This window comes from Neophocaena asiaeorientalis, unplaced genomic scaffold (assembly GCF_003031525.2).
Source record: "Neophocaena asiaeorientalis asiaeorientalis breed wild unplaced genomic scaffold, Neophocaena_asiaeorientalis_V1.1 scaffold225, whole genome shotgun sequence".
Taxonomy (NCBI): Eukaryota; Metazoa; Chordata; class Mammalia; order Artiodactyla; family Phocoenidae; genus Neophocaena; species Neophocaena asiaeorientalis.
Window position 1 is genome coordinate 5,474,688 of NW_020172364.1, and position 22,965 is coordinate 5,497,652.

The 22,965-nt window shown below is 43.3% G+C and overlaps 1 protein-coding gene and 1 non-coding gene across 3 annotated transcripts; both read left to right on the forward strand.

Moving 5' to 3' along the window:
• The first annotated feature begins 220 nt into the window (after window positions 1-220).
• On the forward strand, window positions 221-7,349 carry AHSG (alpha 2-HS glycoprotein). 2 transcript variants are annotated; one of them, XM_024768475.1, is made up of 7 exons: window positions 221-448; window positions 2,560-2,670; window positions 2,938-3,022; window positions 3,395-3,558; window positions 4,738-4,839; window positions 5,919-6,005; window positions 6,661-7,349. In XM_024768475.1, the coding sequence occupies exons 1-7, from the start codon at window positions 236-238 to the stop codon at window positions 7,000-7,002; spliced, it is 1,104 nt and encodes a 367-aa protein (XP_024624243.1). In that variant the 5' UTR covers window positions 221-235; the 3' UTR covers window positions 7,003-7,349. The 2 variants fall into 2 exon arrangements, with proteins under 2 accessions (XP_024624243.1, XP_024624236.1); XM_024768468.1 differs by lacking the exon at window positions 5,919-6,005 and having other exon boundaries at window positions 236-448.
• Window positions 7,350-15,804: 8,455 nt separating this feature from the next.
• Window positions 15,805-15,877, forward strand: TRNAG-CCC (transfer RNA glycine (anticodon CCC)). Its single transcript has one exon. It is a non-coding gene; the product is annotated as a tRNA-Gly (tRNA).
• Window positions 15,878-22,965: the final 7,088 nt, after the last annotated feature.

Sequence of the window (22,965 nt, forward strand, 5' to 3'; positions counted from 1 at the left end):
TCACCAGTGATGTCCTAACCTGTTTGCTTTTCCAGGACTGTTGTTTGCAGGGGGATTTTTTTTGGAACCAGAACAGAAATCATCCCACATCCTTACGCAATTCTTCCACAGGCTCCAGCAAATAAAGGGCCTTTGGACCCTCCACCAGTCTGCCTTTTCCAGCAGAGCACCTGGGTTGGGCCTGAAGCCTCCAGCTACCTGCCTGCCGACCTGCCAGGACCTCTCCGGAGCAACCATGAAGTGCCTCATCCTGCTCCTTTGCCTTGCTCAGCTCTGTGGCTGCCGCTCTGTCCCGTATGGCCCGATTCTGGGTAATAGGGAACCAGCCTGTGATGACCCAGAAACAGAGCAAGCAGCCCTGGCAGCCGTGGACTACATCAATAAGCACCTTCCTCATGGCTTCAAGCACATCTTAAACCAGATTGACAGTGTGAAGGTGTGGCCGCGGGTAAGTGAACCTGCTGTGTAGGAGGGGGTGGGGCTCAGCTGGGTGTCTCTAAGAGCCCACCCTCCCAGCACAAATGAAATCGCAGAATGGAAACACCCTGATTCCTCCCAGGAGGGAGGGCGAGACGGAGGGAAGAGAGGAGACATTCTGTACTGTGGTCAGTGGTCTCCAGGAGGGTGCTGGTTGGGGGCAGGAGGAGAGGGAAAGGCTTTGAATGATATTTTGAGGATCACAGGTAGAAAGTGTGGTTTTCTAGAAAAACTAGGACCAGAGACTGGATTCTAGTTTCCCAACTACCACTGACTGGAAATCACTTCTTTTCCTTTGGTTCTGTTTCTCTAGGTAAAGACTGAGAGTGAATGAAATGTGCATTTGATAAGTGCCTACTATGTGCCAGGCCCTTTCACATATATCATCTCCTTAACCCCTCTCTCACCCCACCCCCAGTCCTGTGGGGTATTGTCCTTGTCTTACATGAGGAAACCAAGGCTCTGACATATTAGGGCATTTTTTTACCCAAGGTCATAAAATAGTAAGCGACAGGCTAGGATTCAATTCCAGAACTGTGTTCCTTCCTCTACACAAGCTGCCTCCCCAAGAAAGGTACCCACATCCCAATGAGAAATCTTGGCATGAAAGGATTCACCCGCTCACATGCTAGACAAGAAACCAATGCAGCCTGAAGCTGGTGACAATGATGATCAAGCTGGGAAACGTGTGCCTTGGGGGTCAGCCGAGTGATTTGGAGAGGTGGGGAAAAGACATCCATCTATTGCCTATTTTGAAATTAGATTTTATAGCTGATGAAGGATAATTCTTTCAGTCAACACTGATTACAAGCCTTCCATGGGCAAGAACCAGTGTCAGGCGCTATGGGAGATACTAAGTTGACTCATATGAAATAACCAGTTTTGTATAATAAAAGCGGTCAAATATTGGCATTTTAATGATGCAACCTAATACAAAGGTGAGAAAGACATAGTGTCCACAAGAGATTCACAGTCTAGGAAGGAAAATAAGGCAAACCTCAGGATGTCTGGACTGACTCATGGACATCTGATCTCACAATGGGACAAAATATTTGAAATCGGGATTGTCCCAGATGGATTTTAGGAGTTCTGCAACCATAGTGAAGTACAGTGGTGATTCAGAGGAAGCACTGATCAATTCAGGGGAAATGACACACAATGTGCATATTTGAGGGAAAGAAGGAACAACACTGCAGTTTTCACTAACAGCAGGGTTGTAGAAACCCAGGAGCCCCAGGTTCCTATTCGCTAGCTCTGAGTGTTTTCAGGAAGTTAATTTGGGCATATCTGCACATCATAAAACACAGCTTCCTCCAGGAAAGGAGATTTTGAGGCTTCAGGTACTAGTGAATCACGCAGAACAGACATGAGAGACAAGCAGAGCTGGGCTGAAAGAAAAAATAGCCATACTCGTACCTTCTGGATTTTTCTGGGCTTTGAAGAAAGGATACAGAAACAGGTGAACTGGCAGGAACAACTCCAAGGAGTCATACAAGCTCCCCTATCACCTCCTTACCCGCTGCTCCTTCCCTCTGTGCTAGTGACTGACTGACGCACTGCTTCCTCCATCAGAGGGAGGCTCACGCTTCCCTCTCATTACCAGCAGGGGGCAGTAGGGAATAGCAACTTTTCATCCAGGCGTCTACAAGCCAAAAGATAAAAAGCCACAGACAATAACTTTTCCTTTAGGAAGGAAAAGAAAATGGGGAAGGAAGGAAAGTAGATGTTGAGAAGGAAGGAAGGAAGAAGTAGAGGGAGGGATGAAGAAGATAAAAGGGAGATAGTAAGTTATTATCCTATACCAACTTACTTCACTGCTTGACTGAGAAAAATCCAAAGCTGACTTTTTTAAAAGCACTGCTTGAAGGGTGAAAATTTTAAAATTAAATAAGTATCAACATTCACTTTTAGCTTCCAGATACAGCTCAGCGTGATGGCTGTGCTTCCATCAACCAGTCCAAGGCCACGCCCCCTTCTTTCTTACCTCTCCAACAGGGAGTGGGTTCAAACCCAGTAGGAGCTCACCCTTGGACCCGCTCAGCAGAATTAGGCTGCTCACCTCTTCATTCTCTGTCTCCACAGCGGCCCACGGGAGAGGTGTTTGACCTTGAAATAGACACACTGGAAACCACCTGCCATGTACTGGACCCCACCCCCCTGGCAAACTGCAGCGTGAGGCACCTGAAAGAGCACGTGAGTGCCCCTCTTAGGGCGACTGCTGCGGGGGCAGCTAAAATTGCCAATTGATGGCGCCTTCCCTGGGGCTGATTTTTACAATTCACCTTTTTATCGTACTCCCACCCCCTGCGAAACCAGTGTCATGTTTCAACATCACCCAGTGAAGGAGATTTTGTGAGGCTCACCTTTGACATCCACGTCTCCCCTGCCACCATCCCCCCACCGTGAGAAGTGAGAGGTCAGCCCTCCTCCTGGGCCCTCACTGTGGGTTTATTTCTCCAGGCGGTGGAAGGAGACTGCGATTTCCATGTGCTGAAACAAGACGGAGAGTTTTCCGTGTTGTCTGCAAAATGTGATTCCAGTCCAGGTAGAGATGATGATTATTCTTATTATAGTTACCTGGTAGAGAGAGTGAGGAGGGAACCTGAATTGTTTTCAACAGAAGTAGTTCTAGCCACTTTGTTGGTGATGAAAAGAAGCCAAGTTTCCGGGGTTTGGGGACTTTAAAACTGTGTTTTAAGGAGCTGTTCTCATTGGAGGTGAAAATCGCCCCTTGGTCAGAGGGGCTTCTGCAACAGTGCCAGCATGGCAGGAGCCACCCGAAGGTTTAGTAAGAAGCAGATGATCCTCCTGCAGCCATTTGGAGCATGTTTTAGCCCTTTCAAATAAGCAGAGCGGGGGCAAATGCCGCAGAGAATTACAGCCCCGAGCCAAGTTGATTTCTTCGCTCTGTGCGCAGACTCGGCCGAGGACGTGCGCAAGGTGTGTCCAGACTGCCCCCTGCTGGCCCCTCTCAACGACAGCCGGGTGGTGCACGCAGTAGAGGCCGCGCTGGCTGCCTTCAACGCCCAGAAAAACGGCTCCTACTTTCAGCTTGTGGAAATTTCTCGGGCTCAATTGGTGGTAAGACTGAGACCCTGCTGACGGTTTGGGCAGTTTGGTGGCACTTTGGGAGTGGACGTGGTGAAGCAGGGGTGAGGGACGGAGCAGGTGCAGGGGCAGCCACGGGAAGTCAACGAGGGTGGTGGGAGAAGAGGGAAAGAAAGGGTCCTGAGTGTCCTAAGGACCCCGAGGACCCTCAGCGCATCCCCCACCTAAGCCACTTCAACACAAAACAGCCAGATGCTGTGTGTCCCCAGTTCCTCGGTTCCAGTTAACACCAGGGTGGAAGTTCCCACTTTATCCAGAAGCACCCACTGTAAATTCATGGGTCTCCACATCGCCATCACCCATCACCAATCACCACGGAACATCTACAGCACTCTTGTAATTGATACTTACAAAGGCATGGGCATACTTACATATAAGGGCAAGGATCCTAAAATGCCTCTGAATCACTGGGAAAAAAAAACTAATTGTACCGTGGCTGGGTTAGCACATGTGAATGTAGTGGAATTCTAATATTTTTAAAAACTAGTATTCTGGATACCAGCCATGGCATACTTGGAAATACACTATAGATAGTAATTCTATTAACCAGAATATGCGATTCACAGAACACCCCCGCCCCAGACTATAACAAATAACAGATATTTTATTATTGTAAGTGTCCATTTTCTCCAAGGACTATAAGATAGAAAAGCATAAGTATCTTCTGTACTTTCATTTATATTTTTCATTTGATCCTGCTGTCTAAAATATGTGGGAGAGGAATTAATTTCTGTACTTTCCCACCCCATCTTGGAGTAACCTGAGCCTTGGGTCTCAAAGTGCAACCCCAATAGGGAAGTTGGCAGGAGGCAGGGTTCCTCCTCCACTCAGCTCAGCCCTCTGGGTTCCTGCTTTCTACCTGAAAACTCACCTCTGCTCTGAATGATGGGCAGTGGATACCTGCACCTCCTTCAGGGAAGACCCAACCCCAGCTTCTGTATGCAAACCCTTCAGAAACCCAGTGTCTCACTGTATGCCGTATGTAAGCCACCGGGGGCATGTTTCCTGGCCACACAGTGTGGTCTCCGTGAAACGTGCTCCCTGGACTGTGCAATTCCATGGCCCTCGCTACTTCCCTCTGGCCTCTCCTTACCAGTCTTTTTCATGCTAAGTCATGTTGCTTCATGAAAATTTTCCTTTTATCCTCATCAGCCTCTTTCAGCTTCTGTCTCTGTGGAGTTTGCAGTGGCTGCCACTGACTGTGTTGCTAAAGAGGTCGTAGACCCAGCCAAGTGCAACCTGCTGGCAGAAAAGGTGAGCGGGCTAGGCATTGGGTTGGTAAAGCCAAGTCATGGAACAGAGCATCCTTAGAGCAAATTCGTATCTTGTGGCTGCAGAAAGGAGAAATGCAAAATACCCACTGCCTGTGAGGCTGGGTCGTGCCAGGTCATCCTCTGGGGTGTCATCTCCCCTGCTTAAGAGCTATCACCAGATCTTCTCACCCAATGGAGGCCCCTGGAGTTAGAGAGGCTGTTTCCTAACTAAGATGAGTCATGTCAGGCCATTGAGAGTATAAAGTGTAGATTTTCTAGATAGACCTCTGATATGAAATCTTTCAAGTCCTTAAGCCAGTAATGTCCACTTCTAGGAATTTAGCCTAAAGAGATCATCGTGTTTGACAGAATATATCTATAAAGATGATTTATGACAGGTACAAAATGACCCCAGAAGATCTGAATGTCCTAAAGGAGGGAATCATTGAATAAAATATGGCACATTAGTAAATAGAAAATTATACAGACACGAAAATTAACACTTTCAAAGAATAAGGAATGATATAAGAGAATGCTATCATTATAGCACGTGAAAAACACAGTATACAAAATGGTGTAGTGATGCCAATTTTTAAATGGTATTTAATAGTAGTTAAAAATAATAAAGAAATACATAGATGTGAACAGAAGTTCTCCTGGGTCACCACCATTTCTGGGATTATGGGTGATCTCTCTCATTCCCAAAGCTTTTCTGTATTTTCTACATTCAATGAAAAACACAGTATACAAAATGGTGTAGTTAGTGATGCCAATTTTTAAATGATATTTAATAGTAGTTAAAAATAATAAAGAAATACATAGATGTGAACAGAAGTTCTCCTGGGTCACCACCATTTCTGGGATTATGGGTGATCTCTCTCATTCCCAAAGCTTTTCTGTATTTTCTACATTCTATATAAAATATAAGCAGAAATCATACACTTTAGGAAAAAGATTTTTTTAAAAAAAGGAATTAGGAATTTAAGGGTTTTTCGCTTGATGTGTTGGAGTATAAGTGAAACTGGGAGAGAAGTCCACTTTCTGAACTGGTTCAAATAACTCCTCTCTTTCTGTGGGCAGCAATATGGCTTCTGTAAGGGGACAGTCACTGAGAAGGTTGCTGGTGGGGAAGATGTTGCAGTGACCTGCACGGTGTTCCAAACACAGGTAAGGGCGTCATGGATGCACTTGCCCTTATCTTCAGAATACAATGACCCCTTCACCTTTCTGCGGTGCATTAGTAATTTCAGGGCATTTGCTGCCTGTCCTTTTGAGCCCCGCCATATAGATAGCGCCAGGGAATGTGAAATCATCAAAAAACAAAAGGTTGTTTCAGCCATGCCCTCCCCTCCCACGAACTGGTGGTTACAGGGCAGAACCTCCCTAGTGTGCAATTGGCGAGGCCACGTGTTTTATTTGCTAGCTTGGGAGCGGGGGCGGGGAGAGGCGGGGTGGGGGGTGGAGTGGGCGTGGTTTCTTGAGTTGCAGAGTCCAGGTGGCCAGATCTGTCTCACAGCTCCCTGTGGCTGCTGGTGTAGATGAAAAAGAGGGTGACGCTACCGGTGAAGGTTAGCCATAAGGTGGGGTTCTTTTGCTCGTGGAACAGTGTAAGTCTACCATCGCCAACACAACTGGTGAGAAAGGGGCTACCGCAGGCCAGTTACCCCTCCCCTGGAGCCCTGATGGCCATCCCTTGTACCTAGGTAGTTCTTTTTTGCCAGATTCCTTGCAAATAAAAATTAGTACTGTGAGAGAATTGGGTGGGGTTCCACCTGGAAGGAAGAGAAAGGCAGCTAACCTAAGGAAACAATCCTCTCTCCAGCCTGTGCTCCCGCAGCCCCAACCAGACGGCGCCGAAGCAGGGCCCCTCATCACTGCACCGGGCTCGGCTGGGCTAGCACTTTCTCCAGCTGGCCAGCCCGCGGCCTCCCTGGTGGTGGGACCCAGGGCCGTGGCAGCTCCCCCGATGCCCCCACCGGTGTACCCGGCGCACTACGACCTGCGCCACGCCTTCTCGGGTGTGGCCTCAGTGGAGTCAGCCTCAGGAGAAGCGTTTCACGTGGGGAAGACACCCAAGGTGGCGCAGCCTAGCATTCCTGCTCCTGAAGGTCCAGTTCCAGTGGTCCGCCCTTGCCCGGGGAGAATCAGACACTTCAAGATCTAGAAGACGGTCAGAGATGAGAAGGTTTGGCACAGAGAACGTGGCCACCATTTTGTCCAAGTATGGGTTTGGGTGGGAGCTGTGTCTGCTATCAAAGCAAGTGCTACATGTGGTCTAGATTAATGTCAAGTCTTGAATGCCAGCTTCCCGTCATCCTTTGGAGGTCGGGGACAGAGCGGGTGATAGTTACGTTTGATGGAAGAGGCATAAGGTCGGCAACTTGATTGTTACTGTTTTGATGCTAAGCCACCACCATTGTTTTCTCTGCTTTCTCTTGACCTCACAAAAATAATTGGAACTGTGATTTTTGAAAGGTGCTCTTACCAAGTTTATATCTGCTTGTTAATAAAAATGCCTGAAGGACCTTCCTTAAAAATGAAGGTTCTAAGCTGAAATGTGGTCATGATTATTTCCAGCTTCATCCAAGCTCACGTGTGTGTGGTCTGTCTTTCCAGCAACCACACCACAAGTGTTCCTAATCAAAATCAAAGTGAAAATAGGAACAAAATAGAACAAAAATCTGCTATATTACTACACACAGGAAAAAGTGAGACTAGGATCTGCTCATAACTCATAAGATCTGATCATTTCCTTATAAGAACATAATTCTTTTCATTTCATAACGGTCAGAAAATATTGCTAAATTGGGGTCAAGTGCCTGAACTTTGTACAGACAGACCAACCATTGGTTTCCCCCAATACCCAGGTAAGGAAGGATCAGCAATTAACACAGGAGCCTCACTTTAATTATATCTGTTCATTATTTATGCTTAAAATAACTGTTAGTTGTACTATATATACTTCATTTTATGATGCAGGATTGGTCTTTCTACCCAATGCATTTTAAGACCTCAAGTTAAAGTTCTGGTGTATAGTATGAATAGAGGAGGGATACCTGGACAGGTCAATCCAGTGGACATTTGTAGATACTATCCAAGTGTTCAGAGAGCATAAAGAAATAAACAGTTCCCATTATAGAATGGTGCCTAGACCATTTCAATTTTTATCTACTAGCATTAGGTTGTTCTGAGCAGCCTAAGTGATGGGCCCTTTCGGGTGAAATTTTAAAGGAGTAGGACTCATAACCAGTTGAGTGGCTTCACTTGAACCAAGGAGATTGAATCAAGCATTGGCACTCACCTTATCACTCTTGCCTAGAGGTTTTGCCCCAGTAACCAGAAAGAATGGCCAGGAAGTTAGGAAAACCTTTAGGTATCTCAGAAGCCAGGGGACATGAGGAAGGCGTGGTCAGCTAGACTAAATGCTGCAGAAAGAGCAATAAGAGTGAGGACCAAGAAAAGGCCATGGGTTAGTTGACCAACTAGGAGGTGATGGTGACCTTTGGCAGATGCAGTTTCACTAGAAGGGTGAGTATAAAAGCCTGGTGGCAGAGTTAACTGGTGGAGATGATGAGAAAATGGAGGGGAGTGTGTAATCTCTTTTAAGCAGTTTGATGGTGAAGGGTGGGAGAGAGAGGATGTAATCTAAAAGGATTGATTTTGGACAGACACAGCAGAGAGGGGCAGCTTGCAGTGAGGCTTTCGTTCCCTGACCAGGGATGGAAACCTGGTTGCGGCGGCGAGAGCATCAAGTCCTAACCACTAGACCGCGAGAAGCTGTGGCTATAGTCTGGGCCCCAGTTCTTGTCTGCCTTGAAAAAAAAAAATTTGACAAGGAGACAGAAGGTAGAAAGGAGAGTAAGGCGTTTATTAGAAAAGCAGAATACATGCAGAGAGACTCACAGGCAAGCTCAGAGAGAGTGACGCCTTCGGGAAGTTTAAAGCATTTGTGAGGGGCAGCCTTCCTGGGCTTTGTTTCCCTCTGGCCAGGCATCTTGTTTTGCCCCCATAGCTGATTAGTCTCAGGGTCCTTCCCTATGTGCGTGTGCATCCTTTAGCCAAGGTGGATTTCAGTGCGAGGGTCCCTGGGAAGTTAGCAAAACTTATAGTCTGGCGTCCCCCGCCACTCTTTTTGACCCTTGAGGAGCCTTTCTGTGCATGTGCAGTAGAGGTCTCCCTGACTCCAAGGATGAGAAATATGTGATCTCTTGATTTTTCACCTGAGCAGGGCTTAGCCCCTCTCTGCCCCTGCCATTACTGTTATCTTAAAGTGTCCACAGGAGACAAAGTCCAGCTGTTTACCCAGTTCCTCTTGTCATTTCTATCTTGTGGTATAAACAGGCAGGTTGCAAAAATATCTAGCCTGTAGCCCATCTATCTCCTACCTCAATAAATATGAACAGGAGGGTAGCTGTAAATGTCTAGCCTGGAGCCCATCTATTCTCCTGCCTCAGGATAACTGGGTAGAGGGAAGATTTCTTTTCCAGGAAAGGAGTTTTGAGCGTCCTTAGGGCAAAAGATGGGAAGAGATGGAAGAAGAAGAAAGAGAAAAAGGATACGATGGGGTGGGGGGCATGGGAGATATTTAGTGGAGAGCTGGAAATGGTTTGGGCAACTCTGCCAGAGTCTAGACCTTCTTTAAGGGAGCTTGCAACGCAATCCTGAAAACACACCTTTCACCCAGTACTAGAAGAGACTCGTCCGCTTTCCACCCTTGCTACACACAGGTGTAGTCAGTGTTTTCCATGGCAGGTGGTACATACCCAACCCAAAGCAGCTTAAGTAGAAAGGGCAATGTCACTGCTTGTGTACTGGGAATTCAAATGGATGAGTCTTACCTAGGGCACAGGGGAATCCAGGGGGTCAAAAGATATCATTTCCATTCTCTCTCTCTGTGTGTCTCTGTCTCCCTCTCTCTCTCCCTCCCTCCCTTCTTCCTTCCTTCCCTTTTTCTGTCTGTCATCAGTGCTTGCCTTCAGTCTTAGCCAGGATGGCCACTGGCAGCCTCACACCTACATTATCATTGGTGCCTAGTCCTGAAGAAAAAGAGAAGGGCTAGTCAAGAAGAGCCAAGGGAGAAGCTATTCCAGGGGAATAGCAGGCACGAAGGCCTAGAGGCAGGAAACAGGTTGATGTGGCTAAGGATGAGAAAGGAAGCTGGATTGAAGCAGCTAAGAGGAGAAAGAGGATGGCTATAGAAAATGAGGTTGAAGAAGCAAATGGGGGCAGGTCATGAACAGCCTTGGGATCCTCAGGGGTTAGGGCGTTTTTCTCAATGCAGTGGGAAGCCACTAAAGGTTTAAGCAGAGCAGTGGCATAATCCGATTTACCTTAAGAAATCACTCAGGCTCGGTGGTTCTCGACCTGGGGATGGTGGGAGGTGGGGTGGAACAGTATTATCCCCTTCCCGACCCCGCACCCAGGGACATTTGGAAGTAAGGGGAGGCATTTACTTGGGATGCTACTGGACAGAGGCCAGGGATGCTAAATATTCTGAAATGGACAGGACATCCCCAACAATGAAGTCCCAACAATGAACAATGATTAATTAATACCCCAAATGCCGATAGCATTCATGTTACGTTGTTAGTTGCTGTAGGGAAAATGGGTTGCATCTCGGAAAGAGTAGCCACAGGATAGGAAGTGACTGGAGCTTTCTAGGGGAGAGATAAGTGTACCTTAGTCTAAGGTTGCCGACAGCAGATGCGGTTTAAAGATAAGGATATAACTTCAGGTAGAAGTCCTAGGACCTGCTGATGGATTTGATGAGGGGGTAAGAAAAGGACAGGACAGGTGAAAGGTAACTCCTGGATTTGTGGCTTTGCAAACTGGGTAGATGCTGGTGTCATTTACTGAGACAGAGGGCACCGGTTCATTTCATCTGAGTTACCTCAGTTTCTCTCCTCTCTGTTTTGAAATTGTGCAGTTGATTTTTCTATGTCAGGCTAACCCATGCCTTAATCTGACAGACCTGCACTGTCTGGGCTAAGCTGATTCACCTTTCATTTCTTATGGCCCTCATTATACAACCAGGTGTATACAACAGTCTGGCAGGGGTGTAGGGAGGATTAAATGTGATGCTAGAAGTATATGCTTGGAACCTTCTTGACACGTTCTAGGCTCTCGGTAAGGGTCCTCCCTATCTGCTTCCTCTTTCTGTCCTCTGAATTTGGTGGCTTCAGAAGATTATGTCCTTGACCTTCTCTTAAATGTGTACTCTCTGCTTGGCAAGTCCATCCTTTCTCATGATTGAAACTCTTGATCTTACACGGATAACTTCCAACTTTACAGCTCCAGCTTGGGCCTTTTTCGTATTTCAACATTGCATTTCCAAAGGTCTCCAGGATTTCCTCACTTGAATTTACCTAGAACAGTTTCCTACATGATTTATTTGATCTAAGAGATGCATACCTGAAGACTTAGCAGTCTTCAAAATGTGCATATTCTAGAAACATTTCTTCCTAAGAGTAAACATAAATTAGAAAGGATGAGTTATGGAGCTGTTAAATCTACAGCGCTTATGCTCATTTTTGCATTAATGCTGCCCTATATTTTTCTCAGCATCATCTTTAATATTTGGCAGAATGCTTGCTCCTAAATTAATAGCATTGCATGTGTCTCATTTACTTGCCTTCTTAGGGGCTTTTTAATTACATCTGCCTCATCTTCCAAAGTTACTGAATTTCAGGTGTAGTTTTCAGTACTGTACCACCACCACCAATAATATTTGGTGGGTGTTAAGATAATAGAAATATTTACAACTAAAATAACAGTGAACATTAGAGTAATAGAATAGTGGTCATCAAAATCACTCATGGAAATTTTGCTGCACATGAAAAAAAAGTGGTTCCAACGATATTGATAAAGGGTGATGGGTATTTCTCTTACATGGGACAGTCATACGGCAATGTTGTAAACAAGGTTTACAATGTACTTGCTTAAATCTTCTCTGTACATCCCCTGCTTGACCAGTCCCCACTTCACCTACACCCTACTCACTCGACTGACCTTCCCCCTAAATCTTCCCCCATAACTGTAGACCCTAATCAGAAAATACCCACATACTTCCCACCCTCCCCCACCAGAGATAGTGATAATTCTAATATTTAGCTCGGAATGGCTACCCCTTGATAGTTTAGCAAAGGGAAAACCTCTGCCCCAGGAAAGTACTTAGCCCGGGGGCCTAACAGGAGTTTAGAGAGCCAGCTCCTCTGCTGCTTTCCCTGAGCCAAGCTGACATCAATTTCCCCGTAACTGAGAGCCTCCTAGTCCTCCCCAGAGTGAAGCCTGCAGCTACTTCCTGCCCTGCCGTCCATCCACCCCATACAGTGGGGTGTCGCTCCAGGACCTTGCTTCCCGCGTGTAAGCTCCCCCATCCATCAGACCATTGATGTCTCTGTTGCTGACTCTGGGCTCTTTCTTCAGTCTTGAAGCTGGGCAAGCACAGGGCTTGCAGGCCTCTGGGGTGCAGCCCGACAACCATCTAAGAAATAAAAGATCTGTGACAGGCTAGTTAATCTTCACTGGAGTATGCAAATAGGATTTCTAAATGTGGCATGCAGATACCTTTGAGAGACAAATGAAGTTCCTTGCAGAGGTGCCAGTGGCATAACTATGAAAGAGAAGAGAGTCCCTTAGTGTTCCTAAAAACAGGGACTGTTCCTTTTGGGATAGAGTAGCCAAGCTGAACCCAGAGCCTGTACAGCCCATTCCTACCCCAGTTTCGAGACAGTTGATGGAAGAAGCTCTCTGGCTTGTCCCTGAGGAACTGATGTGGCAGAAGTGTCCAGGGGTACAGGCATACCTTGTTTTGTTGTGCTTTGCTTTATTGCTCTTCACAGATAATTGTGTCTTTTACAAGTTGAAGGTTTGTGGAAACCCTGCCTAGAGCAAGTCAATCAGCGCCATTTCCCCAGCAGCATCGTGTTTTTCTTAAGGCTCCTGGATTTTGAAGAACTAACCTTAGAAGAATTCCTTTGCTCTTCTGGTACTTTTTAACTGCCTATTCATCCTCCTATAATATGTATTTCAGAGTGGATGAGACAAAATTTTGGTCACAGGATAAATGTATAAAAAGGCCAGAAAAAACATAGGCCTTTACATGAATGATATTTGCGTCCTAAGTTCATGTTTGTTTGGATGTTTTTTTATATTTGTCTTCAGAGATCATAGAATTATTTTAAAGGTTAATAATTTTAGTGTACATTGAGTTGTTCAGAAGTTCAAGTACTCGGTGTTATGAAAGCAGCTTATAAGACAGTTTTTACTGTGCGTTAATCTCCAAATGACAATTACAGTAGATGTTTCTATAAAGGTCAACTGCTTTCTGGTTTAGATCCACTCCAATGGATCCACTATAGTACCAATAGTAGCTTCTAATTGACATTTTACTTTTCTGCTTCAAGCTAAAGACAGATGGGTGTGTGTATGTGTGCTATGAAAAGCAAGCATTTGCCAGTGTTCTTTTTTAAATCAAATCATTGTCAGATTTCATTGGACTTTTTGAAAAGGTATCTATTCTTTATTTGTAGTGAGTTTTTTCTGTCTCTGATTGCAACCTGACTCAAGGGTTTTGAATCCTAGAGTCACTAGTTACGGCAGCAGGCAACTGGAAATTAGAATTTCAGTATAACAGTTGTCTCTTTTGGAGGCCTATTGGGATTGGTTGTATAAACAATAATAAAGTGACTAGATTAGACAACACTGCAAACTGACATCTGTCTTGGGAATTCTAAATGTGAATATTAAAGCTAGGGTGGGCTTCCCTGGTGGCGCAGTAGTTAAGAATCCGCCTGCCAATGCAGGAGATGCCAGTTTGAGCCCTGGTCTGGGAAGATCCCACATGCCGCGGAGCAACTGAGCCCAAGTGCCACAACTACTGAAGCCCGCGCGCCTAGAGCCTGTGGACTGTAAGGAAGAGTAGCCTCCGCTCACCGCAGCTAGAGAAAGCCCACGTGCAGCAACGAAGACCCAATGCAGCCAAAATTAAATTAAATTAAATTTTAAAAAGGATGGAGCTTGTATGTTAAAAAAAAAAAGCTAGGGTCAAATATAAGTTTGTATTTTATTTTTAAAATGCATTTTACTGAAGTATAGTTGATTTACAATGTTGTGTTAATTTCTGCTGTACAGCAAAGTGATTCAGTTATATATATATATATATATATATATATATATATATATTATTTTTCGTATTCTTTTCCATTATGGTTTGTGACAGGATATTGAATATAGTTCCCTGTGCTATACAGTAGGACCTCATTGTTTATCAATTCTATATATAATAGTTTGCATCTTCTAATCCCAAACTCCCAATCCACTCCCCCTTGGCCACCACAAGTCTGTTTTCTATGTTTGTGAGTCTGCTTCTGTTTCGTAGATAAGTTCATTTGTGTCATATATTAGATTCCACTTATAAGTGATATAAGACTGTATTTTAATTTACTATACTACTTGAAATCATGAAACCATAATCAACTATGAGTCTGATGCCTGTTGAAATTAAGATTAAAAAGATGCTTATAAAAATGTCATTTAATATTCATTTCTCTCACCAATCATTGCCTAACGTATTTTTAAAGATGGAGGAAGGTATTTGATCTCATGAAGTAACTAAAAATTAAGTCTTTTCTTAAATAAGACACCATGGCAATATATTTGGATAAGGGTGATTCTATAAATAAGATCATTAAAGTACCTTTTGTTAATAGTAATCTTCTTTAGCATTTGGAAAATATGCTTCCTTCAAGAGGCTTGAAGCGCTTTTTTAATATCTTTGTACTGATTCACAGTAACTGTGAAAACTGCAACAGATCTCCTCTCTAAAAATGTCATTGCAAAAAGAATTTTCTCAATGGAAATAAAGGAATGGAATAAATAGCCCCCCAAAATCTATTGCTTCCTTTATCTCAAAGTGTACAGTCAGATCAATGTCCCATTGAACTTGGCACTGGTGTGAAATCATCTGATGCATTTGGTCAATTCGGGGTGTAACATTTTAAAAATAAGTAGTCAGTCATGTCTAATTTATCAGTTCATGTATCCCCAGCACTTCTTATACGTTCACGATATATAATAGTTGTTCAATAAATATTTAACACCTGAATTTTTAAAAATGTACTTGCTTAAAAAATACTCAGTCTTTGGCTAATTTTTAAAAGTTTGGGAAATTGTTTCAAATTTTGTTTTCAAAAATTTTTATAAATTGTTTCAAATTTTGTGTATAAAGTGAGACTTTATTGCAATTTTAATATCTCACTATTTAACATTTGCATGATTCAAAATCATATTGTTGAATTGGGCCCCGCTGCTTGCCGCTTACAAAATCAAATTCACAAATGTTGATAGAAAGGAAAATTGTCTTTAATCACAGTGCCAGCAATCTGGGGAGATGATAGACTCAGTGTCCCCCAAAAAAACTACCTCCAAAGATTCTGCTTGGCCATGAAAGCTTTAAAGGTAAGGAGGGAAGTAATCTCAGTTAATCATTGAGATAGGGGGTCGGAGTCATCGCCATCACCCCAGTGCATGCAGACTTGTTGACTTCTTGTGATCTTCCTCTAAACGTTATCTTGTTCACACAGTTTGGTCACACAGTTTGAGAGGTTACTGAAGGGGAAGCTAGGGAAGAGATCTGGTCATCTGTTAATTACTTATTCTTCATTTGTGTTTATTTCATCTACGGAAGGAACCGGCAAGTTAGGCAAGGTATTGCCTGATTAAAAGACTTGAAAGGTGTGCTTGGGCTGGACATGAGTATAGCATGGGGGTGCCTGGTTTAAAAGTTAGTTACAGTATAGCTTTGCTAAAGTGACAAGGAAAGGGGCTTCCTGCTGAGGGCGGTTTCCTGCAAAGAGCTGCTTACAATCATGCGATGTAACTGTCATAAACTATAGGACGGTTTCCTGCAAAGAGCTGCTTACAATCATGCAATGTAACTATCATAAAATATAACTATCTTGGGACTTCCCCGGTGGTCCAATGGTTAAGACTCTGCACTCCCAATGCAGGGGGCCCAGGTTCGATCCCTGGTTGGGGAACTAGATCCCACATGCTGCAACAAAGATCCTGTGGGGCACAACTAAGACCTGGCACAGCCAAATAAATAAATAAATGTCAAAAAATAAATAAATAAAATGTAACTATCTTGTATGTTCAACTGGTGCATTTCTCTTCCAAATTGACTCTCATCCCTGCATCTTTCCAATTTTGGTTCATAACACCCAGCCAGTCACCCAGCAATTAGAATTTCATTCATCACGAGGTAAATCCTATTTTTTCAAGTCTTTAAGATTTAAAGCAAGAATATGTAACCTACACGATAAGTACTCTTAACATTAGTTTCCCAAATAATCATTTTCATAAAATATTACTGGTGCTCCCATATATTACTCATTCCACCTCTAGCCCTTCCCCACCTCTCCACCCAAACCCCAAAACAACCAAGGACCATTAGGAATATATGAAGTACAATGCTGACTTACTAGCATTTATATATGTGTGTGTATATATACAGATGTATATAACAATATACGTATATGTACTATCCATTCAGTAGGTGGTGACTCCAACCCTCTTCTCATTATAGCCAGTAAAGAGTTAAAAATGTTCATAATTCATTATTTGAAAGAGCAAAAGTTATAAACAATGTAAATTTTCTATAATGATGCCTGGCTAACTAAATTATGTTATATTCATTCCATGGGCTACTATACAGAAAGTAAATATTCTAAATTAAGTCTCACTTCTAAGTCACATGGCTTCTGTCTTGGCGGCTTTACCTTTAGAAGCTGCCTCGAGACAGGAGCCCTGAAACTTTAGGCAAAAGGAAGATGGGGGGAATGTAATATATGGGTCTCGTCACCTCTAACCATCCATGTAGGGTTTTTTCTTTCCTTGATGGCAGTAGAAAGACCTCACTTCCATAACATACTACTCTTGATACTTTCTTTAAAGCTACTTTTCATTAAAGATTCTCTCATGAGGTATTTATCTGGGAGTCGGGAGGCTAAGGCGCTCAGGTCCTGACTCTTCAGTGAATTTAACTGTGTGACCTTGGGCAAGTCACTTAACTTCTCTGTGCTTCAGTCTCCCTATCTTGTAAAATGGGAGTAATACCTACCTCACAGGGTTGTTGTGGGGATTAATTAGATATAATGTCTGTAAAGCATCTAAGGTTCTTGAAGAAGGCGCTATATAAATACAAAATAATATCTATTAAAGTTGGTTTATTTGTGAAAAATAAAATAATATTACAAGAAAGTAGCAATTCATATAGGAAAATATTTAAAATATATTTTGAAATCAAAAGGCAGATTTTAAAATGATATGGTCCTAATTTTGTATAAATAATTTATATATATAGGTATATTCATTCATATGTACATTCACACAGACATGAAAGCTGCAAAATAATAGGAAGGAAAACACCAAAAGATTATTGATAATAGTGGTTTTATCTGAGTTACAGAATATTGGGAACTGTTTCTCTTTTTCTTTCTTTTTTTGACCAGCGATCGAGCCTGTGTCCCCTGCATTGGGAGTGCAGAGTCTTAACCACTGGACTGCCAGGGAAGTCCCTGGGAGTTGTTTTTCTTTATTGTATCAGTACTTTTCTATATTTCCTGCATGTTCTTATAATGCTCGTGTATTACTTTTGTAGAAAAAGACTTTTTATTTTATTTTGTTTCCTTAGAACAGACGTCAGCAAACTTCTATAAAGAGCCAGAGAACAAATACTTTTGGCTTTGTGAACCTTATGGTCTCTGTCTCAACTACTCAACTCTGCTGTTGTAACAAGAATCAGCCATAGACAATACATAAATGCATGGGCATGGCTGCGTCCCAATTAAATTTTATTTACAGAATTAACAGTGAGCTGCATCTGGTCCTCAGGATGTAGTTTGCCAAAGTATCCTAGAACAGTAGAAGTAAGGAGAAATAGAATTGGGAGAAAACATGGTGGTCAAAGAGTGGGGCAGTTCTGCATGGAGCTAGGTGCTGGTCTCTGGAGTCAGAGTGGTCAAACAAGAAGGAAGCTAGAGTGTTGTCCCTGGGGATGATGAATTTGTCTGGATAATAGCAGGGTGAGGGTGGAGGGCAGGAATGTAAACCAGGAGCTAAGACTTTCCAGCTCAGAGGGAGTGACAGGTCAGAAGATGGCAGGGACAGGAGAGGGAGGCTGATGCACCTATGTGACATGACCCTCAAAGAAGCAAGTTTTTAATGCAAGCACAGAGGACTAAGGTTCTGGAAATAGCATTGGGAAATGGGGAGGATGCCAATGTTACTAAACGTTAAGTATCCACTTCAAAGTTCTTATGGAGAAGTTGTGTCTTGGAGAAAAGCCAGGCTTGAGTTGAGTCAAGGAAATGCCTAGTTAAATAAGATAAGTGGGTAAGCTTATTTACTAAGGAATGGGAATTTCAGAAGACACAATGGAAAGAAAGATTTGGACACAGGAGGGATCCTCGATGGTTTGAGGGAGAAGAGGCAGAGAGTGCGAAGAGGACGATACTGCCAGGAGAGGACAGACATGTTTGGGGCCTGTTGGGTTTACAGGGATCAGTGTCCGGAATGAGCAGGCAGTAACTTACGTTAATTATAGTTTGGTGAGTCAAGAGTAGGTAATGGGATTACTTAATTCCCAGGCCCTCAGTACGGTAATAAATAGCAATCTCTGGAGGATGGGACGTCTTTTCCTAACCAGGTAGCTGCTACCCCCTCTTTCCCCCATCCCATCTCACCCAAGGCCCATACTTGGCTAAGTTTCCTTAGGTCCCCATTGAGACAAGCCATGGATATGACTTGATTGGGCAATAATATTTTTATCATCTTTATTGCATTCTCCACCGCATTACTTTTTATTCACTGCACCTCTTGGTGCATTGCCTGAAGGAAAAACTCAACAAGGAAGGAAGGAAAGAATGACCTCCTAACTAAATCTTGCCAGCTCCAGCCCTTCCTTCTTCCAACTGTCCCATACTGGGCTGCCAGATGTACATACACAAAGTCCAGATTGTGGCATTCTCCTAATCAAGAAGGATTCATATGATCACAGATCTCCAAAGTAGGGGGTGCAAACCCCAGGGAATGCACAAGATAAATCACTGGCTTATGGGGGAAAAGTATTGGAAATCTATTTTTCTAGTTTTTAATATTTTACTAAACTTATTAGCTGCATACATTTTGATCGCATGATAATGATTTTTCCTTTTAAACGACTATTTCTTGAAGTTGCAACAAAATTAAACAGAAAAGACAGAGATTTCTCATATACCCCTGTGCCCACACACGCACAGCCTCCCCCATTATCAGCATCCCCACCAGAGCGGTACGTTTATCGGTGAACCTACATTGACGCACTATTATCACCCAAAGTCCATAGTTCATATTAGAGTTCATTCGTGGTGTTTTACATTCTAGGGCTTGGACCGATGTATAATAACATGTATCTACCATTATAGTATCATACCGAATAGTTTCACGGCCTTAAAAATCCTCTGTTCTCCATCTATTCATCCCTTTCTCCCCACCCCATTCCTTGGCAACCATTAATCTTTTTACTGTCTCCACAGTTTTGCTTTTTCCGGAATGTCATATAGTTGGAATCATACAATGTCCTGCATTTTCAGATTGACTTCTTTCACTTAGTAATGTGTATTTAAGTTTACTCCATGTCTTTTTATGGCTTGATGGCTCATTTGTTTTTAGAGCTGCATAACATTGCATAGCCTGGATGTACCACGGTTTATTTATCCATTTACTTACCAAAGGACATCTTGGTTGCTTCCAAGTTTGGACAGTTGTGAATAAAGCTGCTATAAACATCCAAGTGCAGGAATTTTTCATGTGCAGGTTTTTGTGTGGACATAAATTTTCAGTTCATTTGGGTAAATACCAAGGAACATGACTGCTGGATCATGTGGTAAGACTTTGTTTAGTTTTGTAAGAAATGAATCAGTATTTTGGATTTTGGCCATTCCAAAAGGCGTGTAGTGGTATCCCACTGTTGTTTTAATTTGCATTTCCCTAATGACATATTATGTGAAACATCTTTTTATATGCTTATTTGCTATCTGTATATCTTCTTTGGTGAGATTCAGGTCTTTTGCCCATTTTTTAATTGGGTTGTTCATTTCCTTCTTGTTGAGTTTTAAGAGTTCATTAACTATTTTGGATTAAAGTCCTTCATCAGATATGTCTTTTGCAAATAATTTTTCCCAGTCTGTGACTTGCCTCCTCATTCTCTGAAAGGGCTCTATCTTTATTTTTACCTGCAAAGAAAGAAGTTAAGCTTTGCTAATATTTAGCCTATCAATTATTGATATAAACGTATATAATAACTAGTCATACATATATTGGGGCTGCATATTCAAATATTTTGTTACTAGTAGGGTGTATGATCAAAAAATTTAGAAACCCCTAATGCAGGGAATAAAGCCTAGATTCCTCATCTCGGCCTTTAAGTCCTTACAAAACCTGCTACACCCCTTCTCTATCTATACGTCAGATTGTCTGATCCATTTTAATCTATCCCTTTGGTTTTCAGCCTACGCAGGACATCGCCTTGTGCTTAGAAAGCCTCAGATAAAGTCTCTGTTGAGATGAGACATGGTACAATGACACTACGTCCTTCTGTGCCCTCTCCAGTGGAAGTGTGGAATGCAGTCGAGGGCTCCCTGTCTCTAAGGGCCAGCAGTCGGTGTTGACATATTCCTGTCTCTGCGTTGGCTTGTAGGGTATTTTACCACTCTCCCTGAAACGTTCATTCTCCTCTACCATTGGGCTGCCCGTTCCCATCCTTGTCACTATGACTCTGCCACCCTCCGGGACTCCCCCACATTCACGAGTGGCTTTAGTGTCTCTCCTTTCCTGCCCTATCTGACTTCAACACCCCTGCTGAAGGGCCACCCACCCGACATCCGAATCTCTCCCCATCTTGCCTCCTCTAGCGCTCCTCTGTTTCTGCCACCCTCTTGTTCCTACAGTCACACCCTCGTGGAGCAGTTGTCTTCATGCCACCCAGCAAACCTTGCTCTGCCCTTGCTCTGCCCTTAGCTGCCGTTTCTTCCACCTCTCACACACCCTTGGTTAGGCTGAACTGGCTTTTCAGCTTCACTGAGAGCTTCAGTCCCTCTGTCTCTATGAGTCCAATCTACCGGACTCCTCCTGGTTTCACTTCCTTGTCTGTGAGCCCCAATCCCGCAGTCAGTCATTTCAGTGATACCCACACAGCACCCTCTGCAAGTCTTGACCTTCTTCCTCTGGACCACATGTCTTACCAGGACCCAACTCCAGATGGACTTGCCCGTTCCTGTTCACAGCTTGCTGAGTCCAGCTGAAGGGCCTCCCATCGCTTGGCCCTTGGTGCCCTGACAAGTGTTCCTCTCCATCCCCGGGTGGGACCACAAGGCTCCCCAGGCTCACGCTCCTCATTTTTCCTTTATTTCCCACTCCGCCCAATGGTGACTCCACATATCTGCCTCCTCAAGTCCCTGATCACACTCCCATATCTCAACCCTCAACAGATTGAAACTCCCAGTTTCCAAATAAAAGAAATGATCCCAGGTCAAAATTCCCTCCACTTCCCTCCAGTTCATTTCCAAAGTCACCCATTCTTACCTCCTTCTCTCTTGCTCAGAGTAGGTGTCCTTCTCTTCTCTCAACTATCCTCCCACCTCATCTCACTCCCTCACTTTCCCTAATTACATTGCCCTCCCCCAGTAGCCGTTCTACCCTAAATCAGCCTCACTCTCTCCACTGACCGTAAACACTAATCCCCATCCTAAAAATTCACTCTTCCCTTGATCCTGCATCCCTCTCAAGCCACTTTCTATCCCTCCCCTTCCCCTTCCCCTCAAACCTCCTTTTTAAAAATGTTTACTTAATTTTTTTTTAAATGTTAACTTTCTCACTAAAGAAAATTTGGAAAATACTGAGAAACTGAAAGAATTAAAAACAAGTGCCTCCTTTAGTCCTATATCTCAGATACAAACACTATTGACATTTTTTCTGTATTGTATTCATCTTCCTCTGCTCCATAGAGGTGCTTTGTAAAACAGAGTCAAATTACCCTGTAGTTTCAGTGGTCTATTCGGCTCTTAAGCTTGTAACTTAACATCGTAACATAAACAGTTTCTGTTACTACACAGGCCTCACAAACAGAATTTGTAATGACTGGTCAGTATTCCAGCAAATGGTCACACCGTAGTTTACTTAACCTCTTCTATTGTTGGATATTTAGGTGGCTCCTGCCTTCTCACAGTTGTAAGTGGCATGACAATTGTTAAAAACAAGACAACAGACCCCAAATGGAGCTGCTAAACCCCACATCACCAAACGAGGACTTGACTTAAATACAGTTCTGGCTCTCCCAGAAACGGAATCTTAAACCAGTCAACCAGGAACTGTCTGGTCAGCAGTAGTTAGGTAACCTGCCACCATCCCCTGAAGGAAAGTAGCTTTGCAATAACCAACCCACTTTTCTGCCTAGTGTAACTTCCTTGTTCCTACCCCTTTCTTCCTGTAAGTCTTTCACTTTGTACAGCTCCTTGGAGCTTCTTGCTATCTGCTCAATTGGATGCTGCAATTTGAATCGGTTTTTGCTCAAACATACTAAAATTTTTTAGTATATGCCTCAGTTTATCTTTTAACACAATATTATTATGCATAACATTTTCCAATATTTATGAATACTTTCTAAGGGTAGAGACTCAGAAATAGAACTAATATTCCAAAGTAATAGGAATATGTAAAGATTTTTGGCATTTATTGTCAAATTGCTCTCCAAACAAATTTTACTGATCTACACTGCCAAAATACGAGACTACCCATTTTACTGAACTTTTGCCATCACTCCACATCATCATTAATTCCCCCCCCAAAGTGTTAACTTATAATTGCTTTAGTAATTAAGAGATAATTTAGTATACCCCTATCACATCTCAATCCAATATACTTTGACTCATATTCACACCAATATAATGAAATTACTCTGGAGAAAGGTCACCATTGACTTCCTCATCTACCTAAGCCATCGATCCACTTATTAGTTTTTTCTTCTGTTAACTATTTAATCCCTCTGCAGTGTTGTTGTTTACCGCCCCCCCCCCCCTTTTTTTTTTTT